Genomic DNA, 19670 nt, shown 5'->3' on the forward strand with positions numbered 1-19670 from the left:
GTACCTTACCTAGTTGATAGCGAAAACTGCAGGCTGAAATCATGGGCTTTTTTTTTTGTTTGCCTTTTTTCCCAGCCTATTTCTCTTCGGCACCTTTTCTTTAGTTAGCTACTCACCTATGTATTCAACAATGACATTCCACTAGATTAGCTTGACACAAGTGCTTTGGCCGTGCGAGAGAGATACATGTGCGTTGATAGAGTTGATCCGCTAAGGTAGGAAATTTTGCTTAGATACCTACCTAGCTCACGTAAGGCAAAAAAAGAGAAGAAAGACAGGCGCGGCGCGGCGTGCAATCAAAGCGACAGGCTGATTTCGGTCTTGTCCACAAAAGGAAAGGACCCTGCAAATCGCTGAAGTCATAAGCTATGTCATTTCATTGGCCACTGCACTCTCAGCTCGCGACCTAAAAACACAAAACATCTCATAATAAGGATTTTTTTTCTGATAGAAAACAAAGGCAAGCAGCCGTAAGTGTTGCAAACGACGGTGGGCATAGAGTGGCCAATGTTGACCTCATGTGGATCTACGGGTTGCACTCTGGCTTACACCTTCGGTCTGATTGTGTAGTCGACTGGGCCACCCGACTTACGTTGACGGGCAAGGCCGGGGTAGTACTGCTACCACGGGAAATGGCTCGCCAATTTCCAACAGTCCTTTTTTTTTCCAAATTCGAATTTGATGATGTGTTTCTGCTGTTTCGTATGGTGGTTCGTCTCAATGACACAACTGCGTGAGTATCTAAACGGGATCTGCAACACCTGAAGTTGTGGGCAAAATTTGTGGCCGTTGCGTCATTTTGGACCCCTTGGTGAGAAAGTGAATTACCGCCTCGAATGTCGTCTTCCCTTGCTCCCTTGTTCGGGAAGGGGCAGGCCTTTGGGATCTCGTTGCGTCTAAATGACCCCACACCAATAAAATTCCCTCTATCCGTAAATGGCAGTGCAGTGTTCGCCTCATTCATCATCATGCTTTTTTGCGTGTCATTATCCAGACAGAAATGCTGCGCAAATGTTGGGGTTGCACACGGTAATGGAATATTAACTACCTCAACGTGCAGTTAGGTAGTTATTGCACGATATACGTTGGTGCGCGTGCAATGAGCACGGGGCTTGCCAAAGTGAAATTTCTTTACCATGGACAAGTTTCTAATTAAACTTTATTTTATTTTTCACCATCTGGGTATGTAGGCGTCTAGGCAGTTTTTTTGGTGTGATAAAATTGCCTGCCGCCATGGATTTCATCTCAACTCCGTTGCCAGTGCCGCCTTAAACCCGCCTTGGAAAGAAAAGGGGTCCCATCCCTTCTCCCCCCTTCGTTGGCGGAGTCGGCTACATCTCCGATATGCGACAGAAGGGAAACGACGTCAATCCCGGCTAGTGTGCGGGGGAAGCAAAGGGGAGGGGACGCTTATTTTTACACCACCCCTTAAGCGCCACCGCCTTTTGGCTGGTATTAGATGTGGGTTTTGTTTTTTACTCCCTCGTTAGGACCCCTAAAATTGTGCTTATCTGTATTTTTACCAATAGCAAAAGGGATGAGGCTTCTAGATGGGCGACGAAAAGAAGCAAACAAAAAAATTCTGGAGACCCCTTTCGGTAGCGCTAATCAGTAAATTCCAAATGTTTTAATCCCACCCGCAATTCTTGATGGGATTTACACTGCCAGATTTGCATGCAAGGCTTGATGACATCATGGTCCCACACATTGGTGGCAACAATGGGGGGTCCGTTGCGCCAAGCCCCGGCCGTCTCCCGGCAGCACAGTATGACTTAATTTTTGATGAGGTTTGCAAGCCGCGAATAGCAGCTTGGATTTTCTGACAGGGCTGAACTAGGACGCGGTGCTCGTCCAAATCTCCGTCGGCCGCTCTTTGATGTTGAATGGCAGCCCAACCAATGGTGTGGTAACTGACTCAAACCTAACGCATCAATGTCGATCAAATATCATCCTTAGTATTGGTACTACTGGATAATGATTCCATCACGGAATACAAGCAATATCCAGTTTGCCAGTGAGATGAAAGGCCGATTGGTCACAGCGGCGCCGTAAGTTGCCGGTCCGGACCAAATGCCATGTGAGGTGTCGCAAGAGCCGATGTCCATCCCATCCTGCACGTAGGGTCCAACTCGCCTCATGACGTTCCCGCCTCCATCAGCGGTTGGATCGCCGAGACAAACAAGGACGAGGTCATCGTCACCAGCCGCAGCTTAGTACATACACCACGAAACCACACACCAAACCTCATCCGGCCATTAGGGGAGACAGAATTCGTGAATCCCATGGCGGCACATCCCTCCGTCGTCAGGCTTGATTGCGGGAATGTGACGTGGGGCTAAGTGTGCCACCAACTCCGCTTGCTATTGCATATTTTCCCATGTACCCTCAATCTGCTGTATGTAATAAGGCTGTTTGACTTGCTTGAAGAGGATAGAGATTTGCGTAAACATATGTCTGTGCACTCAACCGATCTTGGAAGAATTGTTTAGCATCTCTGACTATCGAGCCAATCTCAGTCGACACCTGTGGTTGTCCCAGCGACGGCAGTTCGTCGCCACTTTTATCTCGGAACTGAGAGTTTCCACCAAGGATCACCTCTCACCCCCTTCTGGCCCGCAAACGTATGATGTCTTGTTTCTTTTGATGCCCGGTTTATCGACCCAGCTCAAGCTGGCTGTCTCGTCGCGATCAAGTAACTGAATGGCTCTGCTTAGTTAATAAATCGACCAGGCACGGAAAGATACGGTCGTCCCAGGGCGTCGGTGTCGCAAATAGAGTGGAACTCGTGCCGGAGAAAGTTGTAAAAGGTCCTGCAAGGTAGGGCCGGCCGACGATCCATGGTTTTCGTCCTTGTGTGCTTGGGCCACGCCGGTAGACACCGGAGCGCCGGATTAGAAATGCCACATTCCCGTGTCAGGTTTTTGTTTTTTTCCCCGAACCGCCCCATCCAACCAACCAGGCACAGGCACACGCCGAAGCTGGCTTTCGGCTCCATCCGTTCGCGATAGACTCACTCCCAGATTTGTATACCAGAATTAGTAAATACTCTATTACAGCTAGTCATTGTCGTGCACTTGATATAATTACTTGCCTGGTCCTTGTGAAATTATTTACCAGGTAGCGACGAGGATCTCAATTCGCATACGTGGTACCACTTGCAGAAGATCGTGATCCACCCATCGACACGTACTACGAAGTATGTATATAGTAACCCCGCGAACCTAGTCCTTGAATGCACATTGGTGCAGGAACCTGGATTTTATTTACCATGCAATTGAGCCGGCAGAACTGGTGTCAACGAACTTTGGATGATAAATAAGGTATATAAATCTTTTCCCCTCCATTGCTCTTGCATTCTTTTTCTTTGGAATATTCCAGGCGACTGGTATCTAAAACCTGCATTCGTGCTTACATGGCAGCATCAGACCATTAATTACCTTAGCGCCATGAATTCTGGCGTTTTGCGCATGGGTTAAAGCAGGTATTTGCGCGTTCGCCAGAAAGTGCAAATCTTCTACGGCAGGCAGAGCATTGCAAGGTTGTATAACTACCCAGTTCCTCTGCATTGGTTCTTTTTGCGATGATATCATTTACTTCTTGCATGGAACATCCAAACCTGAATACCGAAACATCTGCGCTGACAAGACTGCCAACTGCGGCCAGTTCAGGTCAAGGAACTTAAGGCAAAGGGCCTTTGACCAGTTGGAATTGACAAATTGAGGAGTTGAGGCTCAGCCACAACTCTGAAACTCTGCAGTGCTGTACCAGCCCCAAATTAGCCACGCTGAGCTGAGCAAGCAAAACACTGGATCTTGGCTTGCTTAGGTTAGCAATCCATGGCTTTACATTTTTTTCATCCCCATCTTAGCAACCCCGCGATTGCCCATGCGGATAGCACCGCTTCAATTCATCACCGCCAGAAAGGGGAATTTAAAGAGCAGCTTCCCATTCTTAGGGTGATCCAATCTGATAACCAACGGAGGGAAAATTTTACTACTGGTACATGATAGGTACGTACCCGCCTCCCAGGGAATTTCGGTCTCAATTGTGTAAAAAAAAAAAAAAAAAAAAACTACAGAGTATATACCAGCGCATTCGATCAGAGGAATTAGCGAAATAAATCAAGTTTCGATTCTATTCGACGCTTTCTTTTATTTTCTACGCTGCACGCAATCATCAATGATTCAATTTGCTTTTTTGGATGTTTTTGCAAGTGACAGTCACCCCGCCGGGCCGCGGGTACGTCACAGCTTGTACCCCCAGCTTTTCACCTATGGAAGTTGCTGGAACTGTCGAATCGAATCGGCCTTCTACAAGCTGTGGGGGTGGCATCGATCGGCCCACCGCTCTCACCAGACGACCATTCTCTCTTCAACCACCACCTGCATCTGCTCAACTGCTTTCAGAGATTTCTGTCTGCAGACATTTTCTTTTTTTCCGCATTGTACTACATTTAACTCGCGTTAATTTGTAACCTGGTTAATCGAGCTCTTTTTCAGTAGATTCCGGCTTGCTAAGCTCTCACAAGCCTACATTCACCTTACATACCTACCTACACACATCGAGCGATTCAACAATCGTCATCGGTGAGCTTGGACTTGGCAAAGTAGCAAAGTCACCAGCAAACAGACGTCAACGTCAACATTAACAAGACAACGACTGTGCAAAAAACGCAAAACCAGTCGACCCTGTCTTTGGAACACAATATACCAAGGACGATATATTCCCATTCTCCTCGCCTGAGCGAGAATATTTAATACACCTGCACCAAGTCTCTTGTCACACGAGCAGGAAATATGGTGAAGGAAACGAAGCTTTACGACGCACTGGGCATCAAGCCCGATGCCTCACAAGACGATATTAAGAAGGGATACAGGTAAGACTACCGTGTAGTTCTCATCCATTCACTAATGTCACGTATATGGACCTTCAGTTGAACCCACAGCTAACCAATATCTTTGCTTTTGCGTTGCTTAGGAAACAAGCACTCAAGTGGCACCCCGACAAGAATAAGAACAACCCAGATGCTGCAGAAAAGTTCAAGGAGGTATCTCAAGCATACGAGATTCTATCGGATCCAGAAAAGCGCAAGACCTACGACCAGTATGGACTTGAATTCCTCCTACGCGGAGGCGTGCCCATGGACACTGAGGGCGGCAATCCCTTTGCTGGTGGCGGTGCTGGTGGAATGCCTGGCGGCTTCCAGAGCTTCGGCTTTGGCGGTCCCGGCAGTGGCGGCACCTTCCGCTTTTCGACCAACGGCGGGGGTTTCAGTTTCAGCAATCCCGATTCCGTCTTTTCAGATTTCTTCAGGCAGGCCGGTGGCGGTGGCGGTGGCGGCATGGGTGGCTTGAACCCCGAAGACCTTGAAGACATCCTCGGCGGGGGTGCTCGCTCTTCGAGGGGAGGTCCGCGCATGCGGACGTCGTTTGGCGATTCCGCGCCCGGTGGTGGTGCGAGGTCACAAAGGCAACCCACGCCTGAGATCACAACGGTCGAGCGTCCCCTGCCGGTGACGCTGGAGGAGATGTACAACGGCACGAACAAGAAAATGAAGATCAAGCGCAAGATGTTTGACGACTCAGGAAAGCGTACCACGACCGACACGGTTCTTGAGGTCCCCATCAAGCCTGGTTTGAAGAAGGGTAGCAAGATCCGCTTCAAGGGCGTGGGTGACCAGGAGGAAGGCGGCCAGCAGGATTTGGTCTTTATCGTAGAGGAGGTAAGTTTGCTATACGTCAATGACTCATCTTGATGGGGGAATTCAAATACTGACATAATTTTTATAGAAAAAACATCCGCTCTACACTCGCGAGGGTGATGACGTCGTCCACGAGGTCGACCTAGAGCTCAAGGAGGCTCTGACGGGCTGGAAGCGCACAATCACAACCATCGACGGGAAGCAGCTGCAAATCGACAAGGCAGGGCCTACGCAGCCAGGATCTCGCGACACGTACCCTGGGCTCGGAATGCCAATTTCCAAGAAGCCTGGCCAGAGGGGAAACTTTGTTGTCAAGTACAACGTCAAATTCCCCACATACTTGACTCCCGAGCAAAAGGCAAAGCTGAAGGAGATCTTATGAAGCGGATGACTTGAGGAAAGTGGTAAATAAATTTCTTTGTAATTTGGCTTAGAGGCGAAGACAGTGAGTACATTAGGCGTTTACTCTTTCAGCTTTTGATTTTCCCACTTTTTGTTCTCACGGATGGGCGTCTGCATCCGCGGCATGGGAGTTATGAGTATACGTTTGGTTTTTTGTTATGCTCTTTTTTTGGCGTTCTTGTTTCTTCTTCTTTTTCTTTTCCATAGCCAGCTTTACTACTGGAGACTAGGTGGCAAGCTGGACTCGACTTTGAAATATAAGTGGTATAATATAGCACTTATACAAACGAAATGGTGATTTGAACGCATTTAGACACATGCAATTGTTGACACAAACTTGGTGCATAGGTATGTACCTAGATCCCAATATGGTTTCATATGGAAACAATTTTGTACCTTTGTCTTGACGTGCCAACTCCCAACTGGGCGTTTGTTGGCTGCGACCTGTTTGTTGGTAAGGGTCGGTTGCAGGTATAAATTGTAATGCTCGACAAACATTGTTCTCAAATTCTCTTCCAGTCAACAGTAATCGGGCAGGTTCATAGCGATTGTCGTCACACTGTCCTCACGCTGACCTTAACTCGCCCTCAGATATCCCAAAAACAAAATCTCACCTCAATCTTTACAGTCAGGTTAAATCGAGGAAAGATGAGCACCCAAGCCCACATCTCCGTGAGGAGACGTGGGATCAGAAATGTCACGGCACCCCGGGGGCCGCTTTCCAACTTCAGAATCAGAAGTGAGGCCCAACTGCGGTCGTGCATTTATCATGTTGACGCCAACTACTCGGTAGATTACTTTAAACGGCCCGACATCATCGGCAATGCTGTTGGAGGGGAGTTGCCAGAAGATCTCAAGCTAAAGCAGGAAATACCGGAAAAGGACGCCAAGGAGTTCGCTTTGCCGTTCCTCGCCCTCAACTCCCGTCTTGCACTCGAAGTAATAGAGAGCATTTCCCTATCTGGGTACCAAAACCTCAACCGCAGAAGCCCCGACAACATTCCGTTGCTGGTCTACATCGCTGCAAAGACCCCGGAACTGGAGAAGGAAGATCGGGATCAACTTTTTGACTTCGTCCTGTGGACAGGCGCCGACCCTCGATGCATCCCCATGGAGCTCTGGAGGAGGCCATCATTGCCGATTCCTCTGCAGCTTTCACAAGACCCAGGACCAATGGCGGACTGGTGCACTGCCGAGAGGCTTTCTCTTCTGGCACCTCACCTCACCGTTTTCATGAGAGACTCGTAAGTCGCGTCCCATTCAACTCAGATATTTTCCTGCACATCACGCACTTCTTTGCTACTCAAAAAAAAAAAAAAACAGATCTCTTTAGTATCATTTTTTTCTGTGACTTGCTGACTAACGCTGTTTTTGTTCTCTGTCTTTCTTCCTCCTAGTCTTCGTCGGTTCTATGAGGCTCTAGATGATTTCTGTGACACCAAAACCATGGAAATTGAATTCAACCACATACCGCCGTTGTACAATCTCCGTGAGCTGCCGTGGAAAGTCAAAGGGCAAAACTACGCACTGCGTCGACTGATTCGCTCTCTGCGCTCGTGAGTACTACCAAACCATAATGTTAGTCACAGATACCCAGACCCATGCTGACTGGCAGATGCATTTTTTTTTTACTCAGTCACTTTTCTGAGGATGGCCCAGAGCGGAGCGCCCCGTATTGTGCTATGCTCATGGGTACATCGGCTTCTTCTACTTCTTGTGCAATGGGAAGCAGTGAGAGCCCCAACTCGGCCTGGCGTAAGTTTGATATCCTGTTCAGGAGATCTGAAATCAGTCTCAACCTGGAGGCGAGAGGTCTTGGGGGAGGAGACGAGATTCTGTCTAAACTGGACAAGTTCCTTGTCGCGAATGACGCCAAGACCAAGATCGTTCGCTTTGACAATCTGTTGGACTGTGATGTGCAGCTTGATGGGTTTTATAATGAGATCCGCAAAATTATCAGCAATGGTAAGTTCCAATCAATCTCTGAAGAAAAGCAAGAGAAAAGGACAAGCCTATCTCTATATATCTCTCTCTCTCTCGCCGCAAATCGATTCAGAACTACAGCTGACATTTGGGAAATTTCAGTGGAATACCGATGCCGCAGGAACGCCGGCAGGGCACCCGTCGACATCTCCAAGATGATGTTCCTGTTCACCTCTAGCTTCGCCGATGATCTCATCGCTGAGCACAACGACAAGTGGCTGCCGTTGAGAGAAATCAACGACTGGCAGCAGAAAAGCTCGCCCGACGCGACGCCGGATCGGTTCATGACCTTGGTCGAGTTCTCCGAGACCCCGACCGGCTCCACATGCATGGACGAGCTCGTCCAAGCCGTCCAGGACAAGGCACGCAGCAACCCCGACAGCCCAGCTTGGGCTTTGGCCGGCCACGTGTGCGACCGCGGCACGGTTATTCCGCACTTTCCGTTGGAGTGGGAGGACGTCAGCCTCCTTACCGAACGTAGGATTCAACAGGACGCTCTAGCCCCCTGCCAGTGGTGAATTACAAGTACGAATGGTTTGTGCATCAAGCAAAAAAGCTCTCTCTGAGGCGAAGTGGTTCTGGATTCATGTTTGGAACGTTTTTTTTTTTTTTTTTTGTGCTTCTTTTTTTTTAATGGAGGGAATGTGGGCATCAGAGTTGGCTTGGACGAAAACTTGATGGGAAAAATAAGGTCGGCGATGAAGCCTTGATGGACAAAAAAAAAGAAGGAGCGGAATAGAAGAAACAACGACATCAACAGGCAAGAACTGGGACAGAGACTTCAAAGAAAGAAAGTCCCGAAAAGCAGACCTTGTCGCATATTGGCGTCACGCTAGCTCGTCTCTCGGGGGAGACTGTATTAACATCTGATTTGTGATGGAGCGGGTGAAGCGAACATAAAGGGACCGAGTCAATTTTGTTAGTTAGCAGTCATCTTTGCACAGTGTACTTCGCGTCTGCGCCGGGTTACCTAGCAGCTATAACCTTTGAATGACCAGAACACAGGGTATATACCAATATTTGTGGATATTTAAGTCACAGGTAAGTTGGACGTTAACAATAACCAGACAGGGTGACTTTTGATATAATTCTCAGAAAGATTCCTTCTTGCAACTACGCCGTACATACTCGGGAAAATACAGAAAATGCTTTCAAAGTAGGCATGCTTGATGCAAACACGAACCGAGAACCCCTATGTTTCCAGCATAACAACATCTCTCGACGTCTCCTCGATCGCCGGCACATCCATTGGAGGCGCAAGGCTGTCCATCTCCTGCAGGGTATACTCGACCAGGTAACTTTCATCGACCAGCTCCTCCAGACGCCGGTAGTGGCGTTCGGTGTACGCCTTGAGCGCATCCAGCACCTCTCCCACTCCCTTTCCGCCGACGGCCCGACGCCTAGCCACGGCCAGGCCTGCGAGCCTCGAGGCTGGGTAGCTGCGCACAACGACGGACAGGATCCGTTGCGCGACGGGCGCAGTCCGGGCGTTGGCGTTCCAGTCGCGCAGACGCAGGAGCAGGACCGAGAGCTGCTCGTCCGACAGCGTGGCGATGACCTCATCGACCGCAGCCCTGCCTGTTAGGCTTCGTCTGTCCTCCTCTAGCCGCATCTCTGCTGTAGCCGGGTTGCTGCCCTCCTCCATGACGGTTTTGAAGAGGGACAACAGCCTGCCGGGGTGGTTGAGCTGGAGTGCCAGTACGATGGCTTCGCGGTAGTGGCCCGCCCGCATGTGGTTCTGCAGCTCCTGTTCCTTCTCGACGAGTTCGTCCGCGGCTTTCGCTGCGGCAAGCTGTGTCATTGACGAAGTGTCCCGCCAAAATGTGATTGTAGAGTCGGCCGATCCTGAAGCAAGCACAGGGGCATCGCCAACCTGCTCGTTGCTGTCGCCGTCCATGTCCACATCTTCGCTATCACTGCTGCCGCGCTGGCTGCCGGGTTTCACTGCCAGCGCCCAAACGCGATCGGTGTGATTATCGAGAGTGGCAGCGCACTCTCCCGTGTTTGCATCCCAGACCTTGACAAGGCCATCACCACCTGCACTGGCAAACTGCACCGGCCTCTTCTTGGCAGCCTCGTTGTCCTCCTTAGTGCTGGGTATCGGGAGCCAGATCACCTTTAGGACGCTGTTGGAGTGGCCCTCAAACGTGCGAATGCACGTGTAGCTTGTGAGGCTCCAGATTTTGATGGTCTTGTCACCGCTTCCCGTCAGCACGATGCCCTTACCAGCAGACGTGGCACCGTCCTCGCCCTGCAGGATAGGCATATCGGCTGGGGCGAATCTGACGGACCAGACTCCCCTTCTGTGGCCCTTGAGAATACCCTGGACCTCGCCCTCTTGGACGCTCCATATCTTGACCACCTTATCCTGAGATGCCGAGGCAAACAGTTGCCCTGTGCTGTTGATGTCCACAGCATTGATGTCCTTTTCGTGTGCTTTCCTAGTGAAGGCTGCCCGTGATGCCTTCTTTGAACCCTGTTGCCCAACGCTTGCAACCTCCCACTTCTTCACCGTAAGATCTTGCGACCCTGTAATCAAGAAAGATGGAGGGTGGTTTAAGGGGTCCGTGTATGCCTGTGATGATTTGGGTGGTATGCTCCTCGGGAGTGCAATTGCTCCAAGAGACTCGGCGTGACCAGTGAAAGTGGCGTAGCATGTAAAAGAGTTGTTTGCGGGGTCGATCCTCCATAGACGAGCCGTGTTGTCCTTGGCTGCCGTTGCTAGCCAATGTCCCGACCAATCTGTGTCCAAGGCAATGACAATATCCTCGTGGCCCTTGAGCGCAGTAACATCCTGACCAAAGTATGTCGACCCCTCTGCTTCTTGGGCAACCGAGACTACCCTAACCTCCTCAGAATTGGTAGCAAGCGCCATCAGGGATCTGTCCGGGAGTAGGTAGCCAAGGTCTATGATGTCGTCATGGGTACCTGATATCCTGCGGGTGGGGCTCAGGGGTTCGAGCTCCGGTATGGTGTCTGAGTTGACGGTCGGGGTTGTGTACAGGACGAGCGTGTGATCCGACTGAACGCAGACCAAGAGTGACTGTTGTGCACAATAAACCGCGCCGACAAAAGCCTCTCCTTCAGTCCTCGGGCTCTGCTCCTTTGTAACTTCACGGCCAGTCTCAGACTCCCATAGACGCACGCAACCGTTCGCACCTGCAGAGTATGCCAATCGACCGTCGTCCAGGAAGCCAACAGCCTCGACCAGCTCCAAACTAGGCACAATTTTCCTAGGTTGCCAAGTCCTAACATCCCACCAGATTATCGTCTTATCTCTGCTGGCAGTGATGAGGCTGTTCTCCTGGGCCGAGTAGTCGATACCCGTCACATCTGAAACATGCGACTCGAGGTCCCCAATTGCGGCGCGCTTGTGTAAGTCCCAGACCCTTATCCTTCCATCCTGGCTTCCGGATGCCAACCTGAAGTTGACGGTCGTGGAGTTGGCATCGTTCTCTGCCTCCAGCGCAGCCTGACTCTTCTTGCCCTTCTTCTTTTTCTGACCCTTGATATCCTCGGCGGTGGCAGCCACCTCGAAGAAGCGCAAGGCCGAAACCAATACGCTCGGGCCACGGAAGGTATGGGTGACATATCCGCCAACTATGTCCCAGACCTTGATTGCTCCGTCGGCGGCGCCAGTGGCAAGAAGCGTGCTGGTCCTGTCGACAGCCAGGACAACCACGGGGGTTCCATGAGGCTTGAGGGTTCGCGTGAGAGTCGCCTCGACCGAGGCGTTGTCGGGGTCGATAGCGAGGGTGTAAATTCTTAGGGAGAGTGACCGCGAGCTTATGATTAGATGTGAAGAAGAAGGTGTGACTGTTTCAAGGACGCGAGGGTTTGGTTAGTCTGGTCATTGACCAAGTTTGAGAGCTGGGGTTTCTGTTCCTGTTCCCGGCAGGGTACATACGAGTGAGGGTAGAAATTGGTTCGCCATCCTATTAATGTTTTTTTATTGTCAGCAAGTCACCTGATAAAAGGCAGAAATCGAGAGTCACTTACTCCTTCGATTGTGGCGAGGTGCCTCCCCGTGGTGATGTCGGTCAGCACTGCATCCTCTCCTAGAGTAGACGCCAAGATCTGAGCTTTATTGTCCAGTGCGATGGAGCCGCCGGTAAAGATTGGTTGGATGACCTTTTCCGGCTCAAAGGTCGTCTTGAATGCCATTTTGGAAGCCATGGCTGCTATTTGTAGGGGCCGGGGGCGTGGCTAGCGGAGTAGATCAATTGACACTATCGCCGGCGCATTTGCAAGGCTTCATCCCACTTTGATTGCGAGAAGCGCAAAGGCTGGCCGGCCGTTGGACTTTTCACAATTTTTTGTCTGCCGAACAACAAAAGTGGAGTTATCGATGCATTTTAATTGGCCAAACCACCAGCAATTAAGGTTATCTTAGCGTCAGATTGTGGAGGGACCTGGGATGCGACGGTTGCGACGCGACAGGGATGAGGCTCAATCCCACTTAACGCGCTTTGATTGCTCAAGACTTCAACGTCATCAAACAACAACTGCGTGTATAGGTGCTCATCCATGCCCTAGTCTAGAGCAAAAGTGACTGGGTGGGATCCAACAAGAAAAACAGACGCTAATAAAAGAATCGTTAATTTTTACGACCGCATACAAAGACCTGACCACCTTTTGGTGACATCCCGTCCAGCCACGTGAGGGACCACTACCGATGCTGGGTCCAATGGCCTCATCTTCACCCTCATCATTCAACAGCACATCATGACGAGGTCCGAGCCGTTGACCTCGTTGGCCCTGGTAAGCCAACTTCTGCTATACATCATTCCCTGTAATGGCCCCCTATCTACTCTCAAGACCATACATACAGTCCCACACCCTACCTGCTATATCACAAGTTCTGGGAAGTATTCAACTAACACACCACACAGGGCCGCTCTCCTTACGATGATGTAGTACAAGGAGATGGTCCTCACGACCCCCGTCTACCTGCCCAGGCCTATGACGAACGGGGCAGACCCATCAACCCAGAGGCTAGGCGCCTTAACAGGGAGCTGATCCGGGCGCACAACGAAGTCATGCATGCTATCGGCGTCGCCGAGCCTGAGGATGGTGGTGCCGAACGGCTCGCTGCCGAGTTCCAGCGGTTAAAGGCTAAAGCCAATGCAGACCACATAGGCTCATGCATGCACTACGTCGGAATTCATGCCCTCAATGGAGGTAGTTTAGGAATCGACGGTGTCAAGAGCCGCATGCTGGTAAGTCTGCTACTACGAAGCCCCTGAATAACTAACCGCTGCACTTTTGTATATCTCGTGGCAATAGGTTTTCTGACTAATCATATTCTCATTTTCCAGGCATATAAACGATACAACGATGTTCCTTTGGCAGACCTCTACTATTACGAGCGCCGCCAAAGATCACTCTTCGGTCTCTTGTTTCCTGGACTGCCCTGCGCCATCGCAGATGAACTCATTAATCATATTCGCTTTGAGACGTTTTCTCATGTCAAGTCTTCGTTAGTCTCAACTATCCCAACTTCAGCCCCTTGATAATATGTTAATCAGCCTCGGTGTGGATAATAGGGTTTTAGATGCAATAATCGTGTACATACGAGCTCACCTGCATATTTTCATGCCCATCCAGTCCCTCGGCCTCGCTCCCAGAAACGCATGGTTCCCCGGGTTGTCCTTTTTCCTCCTCTTCTCGGAAGACTCCCCCGTGGCGAAACCGCCGCCCTTGCTCTCCTTCCAGCCAATGGACGTAATCAGCTGGCTCGGCGGAGTGGCCATAAGCTTCGCGCCGCTCGTGGCGCACCAGCTGACCGGGCGGTTGCAGGACATCCTGGGCCTCTTTGTTGGCTACACGTTCTACCGACTGCTGCCCAAGCCGAGTAAGGAAGACGAGATGCGCAGCGCCGGATACTACTCACCCCGGCCGGAGCAGACGGGCGCCCCCGAGCAGACCCCGCTGCTCTCGCACCTGAGAGAAAACCTCCACCGGCCCAGGCGCACATCCGACGGCGTCCCGAGGCCAGAGAGCGTCGTCCTGGGAGGCGAGGGCGGCGGGGGCCAGGACCAAGCTCCACACGCCGCCATCCGCCGGCAGGGCACCTTCTCCTCGGTGCCGGCTGCGGAGGACTACGACAGCGACGAGGACGACGAAGAGGGCACAGAGCGCGTCTTCGCCACGCTGGTCCACGTGGACAGGGACCCGGATGAGATAGCCTCGGACGGTCCTCCGGGCGTCTGGTCGGCCGAGCTGCGGCCCAACGCCCCCACGGAAGGCAGCGTGCGAGGCGGCGACGGGCCAAACGGCGACCACCGCGGCGTCCGCTACAACACCAACATGCACACCCTCTTCCCGGCCCGGCTGGCGTCCGACGTCTTTCAGAGGGCCGTCGTCACCTGCCTCCTCACGCCGCTCCAGGCCGTCACCATCAGGCTGCTGGCGCGGAGCTACATCGGCCGTCGGCCGGGCGGCGCCGACGCCCTGTCGGGGGTGTTTGGCGTTTCGCCGTTCGGCGAATTGTCATGGAGGAGCGTCGGACGCTTGGTAATCCTGGACATGGTGGCTTTTTTGATCCAGGCCGAGATATGGTCCGTTATGGCGCTGGTGTCGGAGTGCCTTCGGGAGGAGGAGCCGGAGAATTAGGATATTTGGTCCCGCGTTGGTGCATGTGTCCGAACGTGTCGTCGTGGGATATTTAGTGGTGTAATAGCATCTAATTAGCGTATAGACATTTGCATTTACAGGGTAAAAGACAAATGGTTTGGACTGTATACTCCCTTTTTTTTATGCTAGCCGATGGAGTATGTGTGTTTAGCTGCCCTCTCGCCTCTGTTGTTATAATATATTTATCACTGCTGCGAAACCCATGACTTGTACTACCTTGCGTGTTCTCAAAATTTATCAGTTTATGGAAAGAGGCAAAAGGTAATGCGAAAGAATAGGGCAAATAATTTTCAATCTGGTTAAATCTATCGCAGGCTTTTGGGTATATCCCATCCGGTCCTCTCAGGTAATAATACTTTGTAGGCTTATGTTTTCGTTTTCTTTTTCTTTTTGCAAAATCAGCGCTTATTCTCAAATTCCTCCAGGTCAAAATCCGAAATCGACGCAAAAGAAAAGTACAGGGGTAAATATAAAAAAGGAATCCAGCGCAAAAGCCGGTAAAAACTTGCAAAATAATAAAAATAATCTGGGTGAAAAAGAAAAAAGGGTGCATAGAAGAAATCCAACCAGGAAATCACTGCGAAGTCTGGGTACGTTCATCTCGGTACGGCGTTGCGCAAACAAACCCCGAAACCAAACACTTCAGGATCAAATACCACCGTATTCCCGAAGCCCAAGGTTCAACATTCGCCATCGTCCTCGGCAGCGTCGAAACCGCCCCACGAATGCAGCGAAAGGAGCGGATCCGCCTCGCGCTCCAAGACGGGCTCGTTATCGACCGCCGAATTGTCCGACACCCGCGCGGCGCCATCGTTGGGGCTTTCAGAGCGGTTGTTCGCGTCCGAAATGGTGTGTAGAACGCTGGCGGGCGCAAAAGGCATCGGAGGTTGGGCAGATGTGCTGGGTTTGGCGTCCAGCTCGTCGTAATCGGCGTCCTGGTCGTACTCATCGTCGCTGAGCATTTCGACCTTGGGTGCCGTCTTCTTCTTGCCCCGCTTCGAGGCTGGGGTCGCGGCGGCCGAGCCTGTGGCCTTGCGTTTGCGCGGGGTAGAGGGGGTCATGTCGAGTGCTGTAGCCGTGTTGCCGCCGGCCAGGGCGACTTCTTGGAGTTTGCGGGCGTTCGACTTGACCGACCGGAACTGAAATTCAAGACCATGAGGGGTGGATTCGCCGTAGTATTTGGCGATTTCTATGGGTTTATGAACGCTGTTAGTTATTGCCCCCCCTTTTTTTATCAAGCTGATAGTAGTGATGGGGAGTGAGATGGATATGAGGGAGGCGAATAGGGGTATGTAACGGTGTGTCAAACAAAGAGAGTGAGGCAACATATAAATATGAAGTGTATGTATGTGAGTGTGAGTGTAGATGGATGTGTATGTGTATGTAGACAAGTACCCTTTTCGTTCATGCCGATAATGTCCTGCATATCCTTTGGGTCTTTACCCTTGGCAACGGCGGCACGTATTGCTGCAGCCTGCTTCTTGATGGGCCGGAAGCGGTGTTCAATGCCAGATGTGGTCGTATCAGAGCCATAGTGAGCAGCAATGGCTATGGTACTTCACATTAGAACAAGGACTGGTCAAGGAAATAGTGGATTTTGCGGTAGGGGATAAGATGGAGGTATGTCAAGGTATGGAGAAGGCCATGTTTTTTATTCTTGTGACATGACGAAAGGACAAACTGTACCCTTAAAGTTGAGTTTCAATTCCGGAGCACTAGCAAGAACTGCGGCGAGCAGCCTAGCCTGAGACTCATACGTCTTGAAGTTGGCAGGGGCCATGTTGTATGTGGTCGGTAAGCGATGCCTTGTTGATGGCTGGTCCGTGTTTCTGTGTTCAAGTAAGGTTCTAGTTAGCTTTTGTCGGACGATGGCAGAAGTACTGATCATATGAGGATGGGCCGCGTATGCGGGTAGAGATGGTTAATTTACAGCGGCGATGTTTGTTGAGCTACGTCGCGATGGTTACTTACCGATGTGTATTTGATAGACCGACAGAAGATATTGCCAGCTGTGGATGGCTATTCGCGAATAAAATGGTCAGAAGGACTGATGATCGGGATGGAAAGAGATGGAAGGATGAAGAGTTATGGAGAGGCGGCGGTGGTTGGATCGGCCGAGGTAATTTTTCACTGATGTGTGTATTGGAGTGTGACGGAAAGTTGTGACCAAGGAAGCACGGAAGTTAATAAAGAAATGAGAGAAAAAGCCGGAGGGTTGCGTTGAAGTCTTGCTGTCATGAAAGTGATGGTTGGTTGGAGGAGTAAACAAAGAAAGAAGAAATGTACCTGGTGTTGATGTCGCTGGCTAAGATCTGAGATGGGCGTTGTCGAACCGATACTGGTTCAAGAAAAGAAGGTTGAGTGTACGAGTAGAAGAGTAGTCGAAGGGTGAGGTGGGAAGAAGATGGCGTGGTGGGTAGGACGAAGTCTGCCGAGCCACAGATGGGTGCCTACTTAGGCAGGTACGGCAGGAGGTTTTTTTGGGCGAAGGCAAGAATTTGAAAATAATAAAAAAATAGAAAAGGGGAGAGGTGGTGGAAATAAAAGGACAGAAATGTGGCCCAATGACTGGTCCAAAATCTTTGACCAAGGTTGTCGAGGTGGGGGTGAAGGAGGGTAAGGTAAGAAGATATTGTTGAGTGAGGTAAAGAGAGAAAGAAAAAAGTCTGCCATGAGCAGGATTTGGACTGACCTGAAAATGGAGACGCTAGACCCTGGCTCAAGTACTTGCCCGAGACTGTCGAAACGCTTGGTTAGGTAAGTAAAGCAAGGAAGGGATTGCGGTGCGGAGCAAGATAAGCAAAGAAGGAAAACGTCAAGGATAATTAATGTTGACTGACCTGGGAGTAAAACCAATCTGAAGTTGTGCTTAGATATTTCCACCAAGTCTGCCAATATGTTTGATCCAGTCAGATAGGGTTGATATGGGTGGGCAAGGTGATGAAAGGAAGTAGAAGTGGTGACAGAAGGAGATTGGTACAGACCTGTCCTGGGGGCGAAAATGATCTTAAGCTTGGTTAGAGTATTTCAACCTAGTATATTGGGAGTGCTGGTTAGACCATGTAAAGATTTGTTTGCTGAGCAAAACATAAAAAGGAAGTAGGACGGATAATGGGATGGGATTGATCACTGAACTGACTTGATAGAAATAGTCCAGAGCTTGGCTTAAATGTTTTCGTCGAGTCTGGTAGGATCTTTGGTCAACAGATGTAGTAAAAAGATTTTTGGTCGACGGGCAGAGAAGTTCAAAGACTAGTAGGTGAGGGAAAAGAGAAACATTCTTGTGTCAGTCCAGGAAGTGAATTTTGTCCGAACAAGTGGCAGTGACCAAGGAAGGAATGAAAATATTTCCAAGCAGCGCAAGAGGGTAAATTATATTGAGCTGAGAGGCAGGCAACTGACTGTGAGAGAATTCAACACCCGGGTCTAGCAGATGGGATGACAGAGGAAATAGTAGAATGGGGTGGAATTTTTTTCAGACAATGTAGAGTTGAAAAAAGAAATTCAAATAACCGTCTAGCCACGTACTTGAGGAGTGGGAAGTAGTTGAGGGAAGCGAGGGAAAGGAGAAGGCCGTAGATACAACAAAGAGACTTAAACGATGGCAAGGGAAACGTCGTGCCACTTTTTTGGGTGAGAAGCAGTCATAAATTAGAATGCGAGCGAAAGATTGAAGACGTACCAGTTTGCTTGGAGAGTGGAAGCTAGTGGATGATACCTGAGGCGAGTAAAAGAATGCAGAGGCAAAAGAGAGATGTGTCGGAGGACAAGGTAATAGTATACCAGTCCACTTGGAGAGTGGATAATAGTTGAGGATTGTGAAGTGAGGAGGGAAATCGTAGAGAGAGAAAATCAACTGAGGGTGAGCTAATCTTATGCCACTTTGTTTGTGGAGTGAAAAGAGTTCAAGGGTTCTGAAAGCGAGGAGAATACCGTAGACATAGAAAGGCAACTGGAGCTGAGGTTTTGATATGCCGCTTTGTTCGGGAAATGAAAAGTAGTCAAGGATTATGGTGCAAATGAAAGATGCACATTTTAAAAGTGACTTGACTGAGGATAAAATATTGTGTTGCCAACTTGAATGGGCGGCCGGCAGGTTTTGGGGGTTTACGAGGCGAGGGGAGAATGTAATATAGCAAAGAGATCTGGTTTAAAGTGAGGAAGCGAAGCTGCTTTGCTTGGGGTGAAGAAGACACTTAGGGTATGAAGTAAAGGTAAGGCTGAAATGAGGAAAAATAAAAATAAATAAAAGAGATCCGACTTACCGTAAGATACTGGTACGACACTTTGCTTGGATGGATAGACCAGGGGTGATTGAAGGACGACAGGTATTACTCTCTTCTGTCCGGTAAAATGCTTGGTACCGGTAAGAGAGAATCTAAGTCGTGTCAGAGAGTTGTAAGTTTTCGGTTGGGATTGATGCTAGGATATTATTTGAGAGGTCTCTCTAGTAAGTGATGGCAAAACCAAAAGGTTCAATGAAGCTGGCAGATGTTCTGCCTCGAGTGATGTTATGTGGTCCACCAAGCTGCTCTTGAATTATTTATGAGAGAATCAGTCAGAGTTCTTGGTGTTGGTGTCGTTCCTAGAGGTTCTGTAAGAGAAGAGAGATGCAGGTGAGCGGACCAGTGTAAGTCCAGGCCACAGCGTCTCTTAGTATCGGTTTTGGCCTTATTGTGATTTGCCGGCCATATTTTCAAAGTACAATTGACGGTTGTAAAACACAAAATCAATAGTTAAATATGATAAAACTCACTTACTCTGTGAGAAGATGTTGGCCTTGTTTTGGTACTTGCTTTCTCACGTACTGGCTTTGCAGTAAAAGACCATATATGTGATTTAGCTTCTTTGGAGAAAAATAAATTATGATCGATTTTTCAAGACAAATCTGCAGGCTTTGATCTGAGAACGTACTACCGAATTGACAGTTGCGTTAGTTGAGAGAAGA

General features: G+C 49.9%; 5 protein-coding genes across 5 annotated transcripts; 3 read left to right on the forward strand and 2 right to left on the reverse strand.

Annotated features, from left to right (window-relative positions):
• Positions 1 to 4390: 4390 nt before the first annotated feature.
• Positions 4391 to 6400, forward strand: PgNI_03385 (uncharacterized protein). Its single transcript, XM_031123440.1, has 3 exons — positions 4391 to 4876; positions 4978 to 5722; positions 5790 to 6400. Exons 1-3 carry the CDS (start codon positions 4797 to 4799, stop codon positions 6081 to 6083), a joined length of 1119 nt encoding a protein of 372 aa, XP_030985550.1. The 5' UTR covers positions 4391 to 4796; the 3' UTR covers positions 6084 to 6400.
• A 351-nt stretch (positions 6401 to 6751) lies between these two features.
• Positions 6752 to 8604, forward strand: PgNI_03386 (uncharacterized protein; the record flags this gene model as incomplete). The annotated part of the gene is made up of 4 exons (XM_031123441.1): positions 6752 to 7347; positions 7501 to 7659; positions 7740 to 8068; positions 8189 to 8604. 4 exons carry the CDS (start codon positions 6752 to 6754, stop codon positions 8602 to 8604), a joined length of 1500 nt encoding a protein of 499 aa, XP_030984389.1.
• A 502-nt stretch (positions 8605 to 9106) lies between these two features.
• Positions 9107 to 12343, reverse strand: PgNI_03387 (uncharacterized protein). The gene is made up of 3 exons (XM_031123442.1): positions 12086 to 12343; positions 11994 to 12021; positions 9107 to 11902 (listed from the first exon to the last, which is right to left on the reverse strand). The coding sequence occupies exons 1-3, from the start codon at positions 12260 to 12262 to the stop codon at positions 9279 to 9281; spliced, it is 2829 nt and encodes a 942-aa protein (XP_030984388.1). The 5' UTR covers positions 12263 to 12343; the 3' UTR covers positions 9107 to 9278.
• Positions 12344 to 12564: 221 nt separating this feature from the next.
• On the forward strand, positions 12565 to 14921 carry PgNI_03388 (uncharacterized protein). The gene is made up of 4 exons (XM_031123443.1): positions 12565 to 12847; positions 12979 to 13305; positions 13405 to 13565; positions 13633 to 14921. The coding sequence occupies exons 1-4, from the start codon at positions 12812 to 12814 to the stop codon at positions 14699 to 14701; spliced, it is 1593 nt and encodes a 530-aa protein (XP_030985547.1). The 5' UTR covers positions 12565 to 12811; the 3' UTR covers positions 14702 to 14921.
• A 78-nt stretch (positions 14922 to 14999) lies between these two features.
• Positions 15000 to 19648, reverse strand: PgNI_03389 (uncharacterized protein). Its single transcript, XM_031123444.1, has 11 exons — positions 19483 to 19648; positions 18988 to 19255; positions 17862 to 17906; positions 17707 to 17754; positions 17563 to 17610; positions 17415 to 17459; positions 17009 to 17060; positions 16694 to 16741; positions 16409 to 16551; positions 16118 to 16270; positions 15000 to 15911 (listed from the first exon to the last, which is right to left on the reverse strand). The coding sequence occupies exons 9-11, from the start codon at positions 16500 to 16502 to the stop codon at positions 15403 to 15405; spliced, it is 756 nt and encodes a 251-aa protein (XP_030985546.1). The 5' UTR covers positions 16503 to 16551; positions 16694 to 16741; positions 17009 to 17060; positions 17415 to 17459; positions 17563 to 17610; positions 17707 to 17754; positions 17862 to 17906; positions 18988 to 19255; positions 19483 to 19648; the 3' UTR covers positions 15000 to 15402.
• Positions 19649 to 19670: the final 22 nt, after the last annotated feature.

This window comes from Pyricularia grisea (assembly GCF_004355905.1).
Source record: "Pyricularia grisea strain NI907 chromosome Unknown Pyricularia_grisea_NI907_Scaffold_2, whole genome shotgun sequence".
In the NCBI taxonomy this organism is placed as follows: Eukaryota; Fungi; Ascomycota; class Sordariomycetes; order Magnaporthales; family Pyriculariaceae; genus Pyricularia; species Pyricularia grisea.

Excerpts from the sequence above, each read along its gene's own strand:
- PgNI_03385 (XM_031123440.1), top strand. The coding sequence starts at position 4,797 with ATGGTGAAGGAAACGAAGCTTTACGACGCACTGGGCATCAAGCCCGAT. Across the intron at positions 4,877-4,977 it reads GATATTAAGAAGGGATACAG|GAAACAAGCACTCAAGTGGC; the intron begins GTAAGACTACCG and ends TGCGTTGCTTAG. Across the intron at positions 5,723-5,789 it reads TGGTCTTTATCGTAGAGGAG|AAAAAACATCCGCTCTACAC; the intron begins GTAAGTTTGCTA and ends TAATTTTTATAG.
- PgNI_03387 (XM_031123442.1), bottom strand. The coding sequence starts at position 12,262 with ATGGCTTCCAAAATGGCATTCAAGACGACCTTTGAGCCGGAAAAGGTC. Across the intron at positions 12,022-12,085 it reads ACCTCGCCACAATCGAAGGA|GATGGCGAACCAATTTCTAC; the intron begins GTAAGTGACTCT and ends AAACATTAATAG. Across the intron at positions 11,903-11,993 it reads ACCAATTTCTACCCTCACTC|TCACACCTTCTTCTTCACAT; the intron begins GTATGTACCCTG and ends TCCTTGAAACAG.
- PgNI_03388 (XM_031123443.1), top strand. The coding sequence starts at position 12,812 with ATGACGAGGTCCGAGCCGTTGACCTCGTTGGCCCTG. Across the intron at positions 13,306-13,404 it reads GTGTCAAGAGCCGCATGCTG|GCATATAAACGATACAACGA; the intron begins GTAAGTCTGCTA and ends CTCATTTTCCAG. Across the intron at positions 13,566-13,632 it reads TTTTCTCATGTCAAGTCTTC|GGTTTTAGATGCAATAATCG; the intron begins GTTAGTCTCAAC and ends TGTGGATAATAG.
- PgNI_03389 (XM_031123444.1), bottom strand. The coding sequence starts at position 16,502 with ATGGCCCCTGCCAACTTCAAGACGTATGAGTCTCAGGCTAGGCTGCTC. Across the intron at positions 16,271-16,408 it reads ATTGAAACTCAACTTTAAGG|CCATTGCTGCTCACTATGGC; the intron begins GTACAGTTTGTC and ends GAAGTACCATAG. Across the intron at positions 15,912-16,117 it reads TATCGGCATGAACGAAAAGG|AAATCGCCAAATACTACGGC; the intron begins GTACTTGTCTAC and ends ATAAACCCATAG.